General features: G+C 41.5%; 1 protein-coding gene across 15 annotated transcripts in view; it reads right to left on the bottom strand.

Moving 5' to 3' along the window:
• The window catches only part of IGF2BP2 (insulin like growth factor 2 mRNA binding protein 2), a 154,079-nt gene that overhangs the window by 34,665 nt on the left and 104,982 nt on the right, over positions 1-14,432 (bottom strand). For all 15 annotated transcript variants that reach the window (XM_037027550.1, XM_037027549.1, XM_037027544.1 and 12 more), the window contains 3 exons: positions 6,889-6,937; positions 5,762-5,813; positions 728-791 (listed from right to left, as the gene is read on the bottom strand). In XM_037027550.1, coding sequence (XP_036883445.1) covers positions 728-791; positions 5,762-5,813; positions 6,889-6,937 — 165 coding nt within the window. The remainder of the gene's footprint in view (positions 1-727; positions 792-5,761; positions 5,814-6,888; positions 6,938-14,432) is intronic.

Below are 14,432 nucleotides of genomic sequence, written 5' to 3'. Positions count from 1 at the left end.
ATCTATAATCCTGGGATATATAACCAAGGGTATGCCACATCCATGAAGTATGACCACGTGTGACCATATTCTAGTGACGATGACCAGACAGGCACTTTAAGAATCTCCTTGAAAAAGGAACTAGCTTTTCGAAAAACCTTAATCCTGTGTCTGTTAAGAGCCAAGTTCAAAGTTAACTACTACTGAAGCACCGAGGTCGTGAACGGGGATGAGAAGTGAACGGGGGAAGGAAGAAGAGCCCCAGCCGGGTGCCCCTTGACAACCACCACCAGACACTGCTCCCCGCTGTTGCTGTCACCAAGGTGGGTTCCCCTTTTTATAGTACACAGAGGAAAAACGGATGCTTTGGTATCCATTCAGTTAGTGCGGATAAAAAGTAGGCTGTGCCTCTTTACCCTGGGGCACGGGGGAAATTCCAGGGTAAAGCAGCTCCCAGTGGCTGGCAAAGCAGAATCTACGGAGGGGACACAGTGCCGCACAGCTGGGGCTCTCCAATCCCGGCTACATCCAAACACACCTCCCACCCTGGTTGTGAGGCCACAGCTCAGCGTTTTTTCAGGATAAAGTCTGCACCTTCAACAGACAGACACCCTGGTGTAAATGCCCAGGAGTTCCAGGGACCCGTGAAAGAGCCACACCTTTTCAGAAAAGGCTTGTAAGTGTGGGACTCAGCAGAATTCCAGGACAACCCTCCACAACATGTAAAAGGAAGCCCAAAGCCACTTACATTTTTGCTTCTTCTCTCGTGGCGTATGTGACGTTGACAACGGCAGTTTCTGTGTCTGTGTTCACTAGGAAAGAGGGAAAAATTGCATTGTCACAGGAAGAAAAGCTGCTGCCCTCTGGCTCAATGAGGACAGACTTACTTCAGAGAAAAGAGGCACAAAAAAATTCATTGCCCCAACTCTAGAGTTCTATCAGTCTCTATCTTTATTTGCATGCATTCACAGGCATTTGTCATCAATTACATACATAACTCATAGCTGTATTTTCACTTACTTGGTAAACACTTTTGCACGAGTACACATGTGTACACTATCTTTTGTATTTTTTATTTTTAATGCCTATGTAAAATTGCAGTAATTAACTGCGACATGATTTTTGCCTAACCATCCCTCAAATGTTGACAAATGGGTCTTTCCCCATATCTACGATTCTAAAAAGTGTTGCTGGAAACCACCTTTGTTGGAAGCATTGATTCAAGTTCTTCTGAATTACCTTTTTTAAGGCCAAACACAGAAGAAAAAATAAATCGGTAAAAAAGCATAATACTTGTATATTTTCAAATTACTTTCCTAAAAGTTTATGTCAATTTATTGTATCATATCACTATTATGGTATAAGTTTTGTTATAACCTGTATTGAGTTTTAAATAAGTGGATATACATATATAGCAATAACACAGTATTTTTTTTAAAATACTTTATTTATTTATTTTCAGAAAGAGGGGAAGGGAAGGAGAGAGGGAGAGAAATATCAATGTGTGGTTGCCTCTCATGTGTCCCCCACTGGGAACTGGCCTGCAACCCAGGCATGTGCCCTGACTGGGAATCGAACCGTGATCCTTTGCTTCACAGGCCTGCACTCAATCCACTGAGCTACACCGGCCAGGGCGCAATAACACAGTATTTTAACTTTAATTCTTCATTCATTGATAAGATTGAATTACTACTTTTGTTTCTCTTTGAACTCCTTGGCTGTGTGAGTTAAACCGAGTAAGTGTGTACAATGAATAAAGAAAACTGATAATCCCAACTCACTTGGAGAAAGGGGAGGTCACAAATGCAAAGGACGGCTCATAAGAAATCACTCTTGTGAGGGCTTATTTTAGCTCAAAATTGCTTGCTTCTTCTCCCAAAGTCAGAAGTTAAAAATAAGTTCAAAAGAGGCAAGATAAAATGTTCTCACTCCAATTCAGTAAACTTATAGGAAAAATACTGATTTTCCCCAAACAAGCTGACACTATTAAATCAAATCTTTCCTTTAAAGCATTTAAGCTATCGAGAGACATAGCGTTAACCACATCAAATTAAGGATAATTCAAGAAAACCACAATAAAGCTACTTTTCAAAGTAATAATAAAACCCTACAGTATAGGGATTCTTAATCTTGGATCTACACTAGAGCTTCAGGAATTCTATAACCTGACCCTCTCCAGCCGACCTCACCCCACTCCACCCAAAGATTCAGATTTGTGGATATATGAATTTTTCTGGTTTATAATTTCTGTAAGATTCTCAAAAATGTCAAAGACCACTGTTAAAGATACTGTTTATCCAATAACTTCAAAGCAGCTGCCAGGCCGCTTTGGGGAGGGACCGTGTAATCCTTACAAAGATGCCCCTACATTCATGTGTCATAAGCGCGAGCTCAGCCCTGGCCTTTGCCCAGGGACGGCTCCAGCTGCTCCCCACTCACCCAGAGCAAAACAGGGGGTGTGCAGCCCACAGCTGTCCGCCCTCAGCGCTGACACAGAATGAGAAAGTGGTTTCCTCTCTGCTGCTTTCTAGTGCTACAGATAAGGCTGCTGACTTCCAGAAAGGGAGAAAGGGCTGGGTCTGAACTTCCTGAATAAAGCTATCTACTTAGGACTCTCAGATTCAGATTTTCTCACTCCTTTGTCATACTCTCTGTTCTTCTGAGATGTTTGTCTTCAGGGATTCAGGCAGTGCTTTGACTCAGAACCGAGCTCCACTCAAGTGACTTATTTCACTGGACATAAAAGCTTATAAAGTTTCTGAAAACTACCAAAAACAATTTCTTGCTGAATCAGGAAATCAATTATGAAACACAATATAACAGCAGCATTGAATTCCCATCGGGCAGTGGTGAGGCAGGTCGATGGTGGGCACAAGCGCTCTGGGAGCCCCCAGGGCCCAACATAGTTCTTCCTCGCATGCCGTTGTCTTGAATTTATAACATGGTCTTAGCTAGGAACTTTCACCGGTTCATGTCTGGAAGGCCATCTTGCCTATTACATGCAATCCTGATCAGAACGTTTTCTTCTCCACACTGAGGGAAATACGTAACAAGAACGGAGAAACAGAATCTTTGAAAACCCTGTCTTCTCTCTGAGCTCTTTCCCTTCACCTTTGGGCACAGGCAGTCAGCAGCAAACTGAATAATGATATTTTCAATACTCATGATGTGAAGAACATCTCAATAATCACTACGTGAAAGCTATTATGTTAATTATCCCAGCAGAAAGAACAGGTTGCATATGTGAAAGGGGTTCTCTGTGATTTTTCCTAAGTGACCCTTACCCCCTCAGGTTATGCATGGCTCCATTGAATACAAATACCTCACACAGATCACTTTGGCTGCCAACTGTTCAGTGATATAGGATGTGCAGGATTTATCCTCGCCCTTTTACACATGTGGAAACTGAGTCAGTGAGGTTAAGTGACTTTTCCAAGGGCCCACAGTAAGTGACTGAATTCACATTCTGCTTTTTAGGACAACACAAACACAATCTTCTTTTAAAAATATTTTATTTATTTATCTTTTTTTAATTTTTTATTTAACTCTTGTTCAAGTAGTTTTCTTTCTTGTATTCCCAGCCCTGCCCCCTCCCGCCCCAGTGCTCCCCACCTCCCTCCCATCTCCGCCCCCCACCTTAGTGATTGTCCATGTGTCCTTTATACTTGTTCATGTGAATCCTTCCCCTTTTCCCCTGTAGTTCTCTCCCCTCTCCCCTCTGGACCCTGTCAGCACCTTCTGTATTACAGTGTCTTTGGTTACATTTTGCCTGCTTGTTTGTTTTGTTGTTTAGAATCCTGTTAAAGGTGAGATCATACAGTATTTGTCTTTCACCGCCTGGCTTATTTCACTCAGCATAATGCTTTCCAGTTCCATCCATGATGTTGCAAAGGGTAGGAGCTCCTTCTTCCTTTCTGCAGCATAAATTCCATTGTGTAAATGTACCATAGGTTTTTGATCCAGTCATTGACCGATGGGCATCTAGGTTGCTTCCAACTCTTGGCTATCGTGAATTGTGCTGCTATGAACATCGGGGTGCATAGGTTCTTTTGGATTGGTGTTTCAGGGTTCTTAGGATATACTCCTAATAGTGGAATTGCTATTTATTTATCTTTAGAGGGGGAGGGAAGGAGAGAAATATCAATGTACAGTTGCCTCTCAAGTGTCCCCTGCTGGAAACTTGCCTGCAACCCAGGCATGTGTCCTGACTGGGAATCTAACCGCGATCGTGTGGTTCACAGGCCCATGCTCATCCACTGAGCTACACCAGCCAGGGCATAATCTTTACACATGTTACTACCTGTCATATCAGAACCTGGAATCTACCTTTCTGGGACTCAAAGAGCTACACAACACATGAGCAACAACAGGCACTCCTTGCTTTCTTTTTATAACCATGGTATTTCATGTTACAGAAGGTAAAAATAAGGGCAGCAGAAGAATACAAGGGGAACCCCCGAAAAATTGGAGCTGCCTTTTGGAGGGTGGGCCCCTTGTAGTACAGGCTTCCCCTGATAGGTTAGTGTTCTAGGAACCCATCTGTATCAGTGTAGCAGCTGGCACTGTAGTGAGAGGCTGTGTTTGACTTCAGTGAAACTTTTTAAAAGACTTTTAACACATCTGCCCATTTCATGACCGGTGATTTATACTGAGCACACCTGCCTATACCACACTGAGTGTTCAGTAGTTTTGACCAAATATGGCATGAACCCTCTGCCCCACCCTTCCTATTCACTGGCTCTCACTCCAAGTGACTTTTTTTGTTTCCCTGGATGAAAAAAAAAGTCCTCAAAAAGAAACATTTTTATGATGTGGAAGAGGTGAAAGAAAAACAGCAGAAGCACTAAAAGGCATCAAAATGATGGGTTCAAAAACTGCTTTGAGCAGTGGAAAAAACATCTCCATAGGTGTATTACATCAAATGGAGAGTACTTTGTAGGTGATTAAAGTTTAAACATGTAGAATACACAATTTTTATAAATAAATTCCATTTTGGGGGTTCCCCCTATATATTTTCTAGGCATTTATAACATTATTCCCAAGACAGTGGCTCTCAAACTTGAGTGTACACAAAAACCACTTGGAAGTACTTGTTCAAAACAGATTCATGAACTCTTGCCCCAGAAAGTCTTACGTTGTAGGTCTATGGTGAACCCTAGGAACATGTAGTTTTAAAAGCACTCCAGCAGATTCTGATGTAAGAGTCCTACTTCTTGAGAAAAACTCACTCCAACATATGCGAGATCTATTTTTCTTAGCCAGGAAAAAGAAAGTTGTGATAGTGTAAATCTGATTGCTTCCACGTGGGTCATGTTATCCCAGCCCGACAGTATGTGTCCAGTGCTTGAGCACATGAGGGAGTATATTTTTTAAAGATTTTACTTATTTATTTTTAGAAGAGCGGGAAAGGGAAGAAGAAAGGAAGGGGGAGAAACAGCAATGTGTGGTTGCCTACTGGGGACCTGGCCTGACTGGGAATTGAACCTGTGACCCTTTGGTTTGCAGGCCATTGCTCAATCTGCTGAGCCACACCAGCCAGGGCACATTATGGAGTATTAAAAAGTAGCCTGAAAGTTATTATATATTCCTTGAAAAAAACAAATTATATAGCTACAGATATACATACACACACCTCTCACACACAGATATATGAACATATACTCTAAGAAGCTTGTTTCAAAGGGGTCTGAACTTACTATTTTTCCCAGGAGTTGACCCAGCCTATAAGAAATAACACAACATTCCTCTCAAAATTTGGTAAGCTGATGTCCTCACTCATTACCTTGTTCGACATTCTCCACTGTCCCGTACTGAGCCAAAAGTCCATCCAACACCTGCAAAGAAAGCTTCAGTGTGAGAGTGGGAAAATAAGGTTGTACTCACAAAAGTGGTACCATGGTTACCCTGAGCAGATGAATTACAGCAAAAGAGAGACAGTTATAGTAATAATATAATTAAATTGGTATTTCAGGTCTTCCACAAAAGCAGTAAGAACTGAATAAATATGTGGGACTTTCATTTGCTTATTGACTCCCAAAATATCTGTTCACTGCAATCACAGCAGAATTTCAGAGTCTCAGTAACTGTCAATCACATTCATCACGATGGTTGGGACTGGTCTACTAGTCTTGAAATGAGAAGCAGAATAAAGTACAAGGCTCACTTTTCCTTGAAAACTTTTACCATCTTCCTTTGGTTTTCTCTTAGGAATCTCCTTATTTTACAAAGCAATGGGGTGTGTATGTTTGACATTTTCAGTAATAAAAAGTTCTTTTTTAAGTAATGAAAATATTAGATAGAACATTCTCTTTTCTTAATGGTTATTTTGATTTCATTTCGGTTGGGGAATAAAAAAAACACCAGGCAGTTTGTTTTTAAATAATGCAATAAGACCACTCCTCAGATTCTGTCTTATTTCATTTTAAGGCAGCAATCTTATATGAAGTTTCACAACTCAGAAAATACATCTTAACTGTTATTCATGGTAATTAATTCAAACTAAACAAACAAAAAAAACCCTGCTCAAACTAAAAGAACTTCCTATTTTTCTTGGTTTTCCATGGATTTTTTTTAATGATCGTAATTTGGAAAGGTAAAAATCTTTTTACAAACTCACGAGAGAAAAATCACAAAGCAGGCACACACTGTGTTTCAGTCTGTTGGTGCCTGAGGAGACAGAACCTGAGAGAGCGAAGCGCACATTCTGTGTGGTGAAGGGGACAGACATGACCGCAGACTTGCGACAGATCACGCACATTAGGCCTAGCACTGAAAACCACAGGACAAGTCTGGGGACCTCTAACTCGTAAACATGAAAGGTAACTAAAAGACAGAGAAAAATGCCCTGTTAAGCCATTAAAAAGTAAAGAAAGCAGGGAGACAGTAAAAACAGAAGTGACACTGGCTTACTTCCCACTGCAGGTGAGGAGGGATGTTTCGAATCTGAATTTTTCTGCTCCTGTAAAAATAAAAGCACAGACTATAACATCTTCTCCAGGACACAAACTTTAAAAACAGGCTTCATGTGAACTCACTTCCCACTCTGTTCACAGAGGAATCATCATGAGATTCCCACTGTGAATCATGACCATCATGTTTTAAGGCTTTCACAGTTACTCTGTGGAAAAAAAAACAAAAACAAATCCAAGAACGTCAAGAACAATCTAGACGGCCTGAATGCAGATCTCCCTTTCCGATGTCCTACCACAGTGGTTAGAATTTAAATTGCCATTCAGGTTCTAATATAAGGTTATCACCTTCCTCAAAAATGCATGGTGTCTCAATTGACCCCATTCCAACAGGGACCAAAGCTCAAACACGATGGATGAAATCACATACCTAATGTGCTTACCCAAAATCAGGTTCGGTCTACCCCTTATTTAACAGTGCACATCTTTTTTTAAAAAATAACTTTTTTATTAATAGATAATACAGTCATAATTCAAAAATTAGAATACTATAAAAAAAGTACACTAAAGTCTTACTCCCACTCACCCCCAGAAATAAATACTTTTACTTGCTGCTTGTGTGTACTTTGGTTTCTTCATACAAATGACAGCAAATACACAACTGAATCTTATTTTTTCCTTTTCTTGCAGAAATATTTGCATGTTCCACACACTTGTATCTTTTTTTCTCCCTACCTCACAGTAATATCTTAAAGATCTGCCATGTCTGGTGTAGCTCAGTGGATTGAGCACGGGCCTGCGAACAAAAAGATCGAGGCTCAATTCCCAGTGAGGGCACGTGCCTGGGTTGCAGGCCAGTTCCCAGCAGGGGACTCATGAGAGGCAACCATACATTGATGTTTCTATCCTTCCCTTCCCCTCTGAACATAAATAAAATCTTAAAAATATATATGTTTCTGTGTTGGTAGACAGAGAGCATCCTCATTCTATTTTATAACCTGAATGTACTGAAGTGTACTTAACCCATCCCTACTGCCAAATGTTTGGGCCTTCTGCTTTTTTATTCAGAGGATTTTGGGGGGGGTTGTTTTTCCAGGATATCCTGTTGGTCTGATAACTGAGTGATTTAGTGTTTCTTGTTTTTTACTAAGTATTTCAATTAGATAGATTTAACATGCATGAGAACATGTTAGGTCCTGAGAAGAAAACAGAAATCAGCATTCAAATATAAGAGAGATCATTTTAGTGCAAGGGCTTCACACAGAAATTCCAAAAATATCTGTTTGAGGGTTGCAAGAGGAGTATGATGACCACTTTTTCTTTCCTGCTGGTGTCAAGGGCACCAAATGGTGGCTATTGGCTATACAAGCCTCATGTTTCTCCATGCTTTCACTTGGGCAATAGCTTTGGAAAGAAAGGCTACCATTTCTACAGAGAGGAAAAAGGAGAGAGAAGGAGGTACAAGATACAGGAGATGAGGAAACAATGAAATAAATGAGGGGCTCCAGTGTTTCCAGATCTTTATTGAATAAGGGAGGCACAAATTGCATGGATCCCACCCACTACTTGATGATAGCTGCTTAAATGACTAGACAAGCCAGTCGGTACAACCTCTAATCTTTTATCAGGACAGGAAGGAGAGGGAGAACTCATTTCTACCTCTATGCCATGAAGGCTCTATTCTGACACCGCTTTGGGCAAGAATTCATAACAACATTGCTGACACTGCCCCACACAGTGGCTACATGGAATGCTCCAGAGAAAATGTCAGAGGCCTAATTATTTATAGAAAAGGCATCAGAATTTGCAAGAAAATTGAATTTTTCTAAAGAAAAATACTGTATCTCCAAGAATAAACATTGAGTCCAGCAGCAGAGCAAGAACTTACTGGTAGAAAATTCTTCTCTGGGAAAAACTCATGCATGGACACAAGAGATCTGAACAAAGACAGCTACTCTGTTCGTAATAACAAGGATGGCAAAAACGCTAAGTTGCTATCAATGGGGAAATGAACAATTCATAGTACAGCCATAATATGGAACACCATGCAGCTGTTAAAAAGAACAATGAAGACATTTGTGCACTGTCATAAAGAACTCTGGGAAGTACAGATACAAGAAAAGAGCTAATTGCAGATTAAGTTGAGTCTGTCTTCTAAGTGCACAAAGCAAAATTATGTTATATGTAAGTGCATGAAAAAAGCCAGATTCAGCTGGTGAAAGGGGACATATACTTTTTATTTGACCTACTTCTGTCTTACTTGCTTTTTAAAAAAATGAGAATGCATTTATGTCTTACTCTTACTTGTTTAGAAAAATTAGTGATTTAAAACTCCAACTAGCACTGCTTTAATGAATATAAAACACTGATCCTGCTTAAGTACAAAAAAAGAAAACCCAAACACCTTTTCTCCATAATTAGATTAGGCATTCTTCTTGAAATATTACTCAACAGAATATTAATTGATTTGGCAAACCTCTTGTTCATAGTGCGTAAGTAGTCAAATCCTACCCAGTCCGGATCATCCCAAATCCTAACCAAATGGGTGCAAAACCATGATGTTTGCCTATAATGTCTCATATGTAGAGCCCGCACACTGGGCAATCAGTTCCGTAAGTAAATGGAATGTTCATTGAGCAGGATTCTAGGAGCAATCATCTCTAAAAAGCTGGTGTATAGCATCTCTAATCTTAGCTCAGGGTGGAGAAGAAGAAAAGGGACCTGGATCTAAACAAGGAAAATGGCAATCACTGCAGCACAACCTATTCAAGTGGAGCTCCATCAGGCCACTTGGGAGACTATGCTGAGAGATTATCCTTCAGGATCAGCAGTGGTCAGGATCTCTGAGATAGGCTGCAAACTACCCAGGTGTCATTTGGATGCCGTGCCTTCTTGTCAGGGTACTCAGGATGCCCGCCAGGGACTTGTATGTGCCCTTCGAAACCTAGTTCACTCTTGCAGGCATTTCCAGGGTGTGTCCAGGCAGAACTGTTTCTTCTGCCCTCATTAGCTCTTACGAAGCCGCTCACTCTTTCCTGTAATTACTTATCTGATGACACTGGCCACCCCCTGGTTTCCTCCAGGACAGGCTCCTTGTTTATAGTGTCCTGTGCAGCACAGGGGCGAGCGCATACAGTAGAAACAGAGAACACGGGACCCAGAAGGCTGAGGAAAGCCCTGCTTTTGCTCGCTGCTGGCTGTTTACAGGGACATCACCCAGGAAGGCAAACTGTTTTTCCTTCACCAGGTTAGTCAAGAGGAGAGGAAATGGAGTTCTTTTCCCTATTTCCTTTAGAAAAATAAATAAATAAATAAATAAATAAATAAAACAGCATTTGGCTCAGTCTCTAACAACAAATGAGATCTTTCTCCCTTTGAAACCCATAAAATATGTCCTGCCTTAAAAAAAATAAGCCAAGCTTTTACAAAATAACTTAGGAAAGTAATTGGATGCAAGAAAATAATTATTTGTTCCTTTAAAAAATAGAAAAGTGTCACAGTTCCTTTATTTTCCAAGAGAAATCAAGCTTCTCTAAATAGATGTAAATGACATTTCCCATCCTCAGAGCTCTGGAACTCCTGAGCAATCCTCTCCTGGCTGGTCTGTCTTCCGTTTTGTGTTTCCCTTTCCTCTCTCAGCCATCTCACACTCGGCTGCCAGTGACTTTCTAAAGGCAAATATAACTGGTTACTCCTGTCTTTTGAGAATAGCTCCCCATCACCACGCCCAAATTCCATCTCATGACGGGGTTACTGGCCCCACTTCTCCGTGTCTTTGTCATTAAAACAATTCTGCCCCATCAAACTGCTCAAACTTTGTGTGCCTACTCCCTCACCAGCAACGCTTGATCATGCCTATAGTTTATGCGTGCCAGGTCTGAGCCTTCAACACTCTGTTACACCTTAAAAACAAGAATAAAGAGGGCAGTAGGGAACGTAAGGTTTTTTGGGTTTTTTTTTTCATTTAAAAATAATTATTTATTTCTAGAGAGAGGGGAAGGGAGAGAGGGAGAGAAACACCAATGTGTGGTTGCCTCTTGTGTGCCCCCTACTGGGTGCCTGGCCAGCAACCCAGGCATGTGCCCTGACTGGGAATTGAACTAGCAACCCTTTGGTTCACAGGCCTGTGCTCAATCCACTGAGCCTCACCAGCCAGGACTAATATATATTTTTTCATTTTAAATGAAAGCAGAATAAGGCCTGTAGTCAAGCAGAGAGTGTCTTTTAGTGTGGACGTACAGACTCCTCCCCCATGGCTTTGGGATTCAGGAACTCAGCATTTCCTGTCCTCATGTTCAAGTGGGCTCAGCTAAATGTTTTGGGTGGAGAAGGGCAAGAATCTTAGGCTCCACACTACCAGAAACAGGGATAATCCAGTTAACCCTTGAACAGCATGGGTTTGGAACTGCACAGGTCCACTTATACGGAGACTCTTTCTTTCCCAATAAATACACTGTCAGATCTCTGTATCCCCAGAATTTACATCTGTGAATTCAATCAACCACGGATCAAAAAACATTTTCGATCCATGGTTGGGAGCCCATGGATACAGAGGGCCAACTGTATGTATTGTTTTATGCCATTTTAAAAAAAGATTTTATTTATTTATCTTCAGAGGAGGAGGGAAGGAGAGAAAGAAAGAAACATCAATGTATGGCTGCCCCTCATGCGTCCCATGCTGGGAACTGGCCTGCAACCCAGGCATGTGCCCTGAGCAGGAACCAAACTGCGGCTGCCTGGCCCGCAGGCCTGCACTCAATCCACTGAGCTACACCAGCCAAGGCTATTCTATGCCATTTTATCTAAGGACTTGAGCATCCACAGATTTCGGAATCTGCAGGGGTTCCTAGGACCGATCCTCTATAGACACCAAGGGACAACTGCAGTTAAATTTCTGGTGAAAAGAAGTCATATGCAGTTGTGTGACTGTGTGAGTGGTGGCGCCCAACCCCTGTGTTGTTCAAGGGTTGACTGCATTGCCCCGCAGCTGTTGTGCTTGGCGGGCAGCTGGAATGTCACTGGTTCTGTGTTCTGGTTAACTGGTGACTGGGGTATCCACATGCAGATTATCCAGTTTTAAAGAACTACAAGACAAAGTAACCTCAGCTCACCTAACTTTAACTAATTTAAACCGATGGTTTCCAAGGTTCTTCACCATAGAACTACATTAGGGTACTTTTTAATGAATATATGATCTTTGTACTATAGATACCCAGAGGAACCAGGTTCCACTTGAATGTCATTCACTTCAGGTAAACTGGATGCCCACTGTTAGGAATTTCAAGGGCCTGGCAGGTATTACTCTCTGCGGTAGAATTTGTTGCTTAAAATAGCAGGGCAATCAACTGGGGAAATAAAATCATAATCAATTGTGGAGAAATCTGTAATTCTGCAGAACCATTTAACCTGTATTTTAAAAAGGGTAAAGCACCAGCATGCATTTGGGGAAGATAATGGCAAGTTTTCAGGCATATGTTCAATTAGTCACAGGTCTGATCAGCCACCCTGAGAACTCTCACTCAAGCTCTGGCCATGCTGGGGTCCTGAGTAGAGAACAAAGTTAACATAAATCGTGGGAACCCAGCTCACAGAATCTCAAGTTGCATTTAAAAATCAGGTCAGCTAAGGCTCAGAGGATCCCTGGATAAACTGCAAGAGAAGCAACAGAGACAGCAAAGAGATTTCTATGAAAGAATGTTTGGGATTCAATGAGAGATTCTCAACTAGGTCCCACTTGTTTCCATAGCAGTTCAGAGCTCTATCAGGTGACACCTGGAGGGACATTACAGCATCATGGATGGACCGTGCATTATCTATAAGAGAGGCAAGTGTGCTGACTCCAAGGGTTGTGGGAGAGTTGAGCCCGAAACCACCAGAGCTCCAGGCCATACCTCTCCCTCCAGCACTACAGTCAGATTCCACTGCAACTGTGCCCTCATTAGTATGTGTTTGAGGCACTTTAACTGTTACCCATTCCTCATTAGTTCTGAAAGTTCCCCTTAAAACTTCTGAACATCCTGTACAAGACACATCCTGTGCTAAACTGAACTAGGACCTAGGGCTCCTCAGGGAAGCAAATGAATGACTAGTCAGAGCCAAATCCAATCCTCTACTTAACTGTCTCTTAAAGTTCTTGTGTTCGTTTGTCTTCTTTCTGCCAGCTCCCCCGCCCCTCAAGAGGCAGAGCATAGGGAATGATTATGAGTCAATAAAACAAATTGTTTATAAAATTCTTAAGAACAACTGCCTCTGCCTCTATGGAATCTAAAATAAATGTAGTATAATAGTTATTAGAAAACTAAATGCTTTCAACACAAAAACTGTTCAAAAGTAAACAAAAGGAGTTTTCGTTGTTTTTCTTTTTTTTTTTTAAGAAAAAAACATGTAACCAGAGTCCCATGAATATGAGCAGCATTGTGGGCCAAATCATAAAAGGATTAAATCAGATTCTACTGTGGAGGCTTGTTATAAAGGTTTTGAGCCAGGAGAATTGAGGTTATAAACCCAGGAACTTCCCTTGCTCCATAAATGTGTGTCCACAAAACCACAAACCCTCAGGCAGCTCCAACATGCTCCGGGCATTATGAGCATTCAGGGACAGGATCTCTTGAAAGTCCACGGCTTGAATGGCACAGATGTCCCAGAAATGACGAGCAAGTGTCTGAGACGTTGTAACTGTTTACTTCCTATCCCCTCTCAAAGAGTCTACTAGCTCTTAAAAAAAGGCCTTGATTTTTAAGAGGTTGCTAACACAATTCCAGATTTCCCTTCTGAGGAAAACATCAGTGGTTTTAATTCTTGTTGAAAGAGGTCAAAGGGGAAAAGGGAAAAGCCAACGAGATTAAATAATGGTGATGAGATGTTCATAAGATGTCAGGTCAGGTTCCTACTCCTGGGCAAGCTGGCAAGGAATGTCTCTCCTGGGCTGGGGCACAATAAACAGACTGCATAAAAAGACATCAAGCACCACTCCAGCTTCAGTGTTCTGTGCGTCTTTTGGAAGCGGGTGTAAGACGAAGGTTAAAATCGTCTCCTGTTAAAAGGAATCAGGAAGCTCGACCGTAGACTGAACACAAAACACTGGCCTGGTGAAGCAGGTCATCAGACTTCTCAGAAATTCAGTATTTTACCTGTTTAAAAAGGAAGCCAACGTATAAAGTTTTCTCTTTGTAGATTCATGTCCAGTTTGTGGACAATCCCTATGTATCATACCACCATTCCCATGCACTGCTCCTCTCCCTAACATTTTGTGACAATATAGAGAAAGAAACACAGTTCTAGCTCTAGTTTTCCCAGAACTTCTCAACGGGCTTCACGGAACACTCTCTCTCCCCCCCCCAAATTATTTTATTTGATGAAGTCTAATGAAGTTTCAGAGGTACACCCCAAACACTCGTCACAGTGTTTTCAGCAGGAACTCTCCCCAAACCACCGCTACTACAATACCGTTGGTAATGTGTGTTAAACGTCTCAGTAAGCCTTACCACGCCACTAGAAGCAGACATCATTACCCCCACTTCTCAGATAGGTAACCGAAGAGTTGGT

Source organism: Sturnira hondurensis, unplaced genomic scaffold (assembly GCF_014824575.4).
Source record: "Sturnira hondurensis isolate 20B ecotype Veracruz unplaced genomic scaffold, ASM1482457v3 Scaffold0019216, whole genome shotgun sequence".
Taxonomy (NCBI): Eukaryota; Metazoa; Chordata; class Mammalia; order Chiroptera; family Phyllostomidae; genus Sturnira; species Sturnira hondurensis.
Note: the sequence above shows the minus strand (reverse complement) of the source record. Positions and strands in the feature narration are given on the sequence as shown.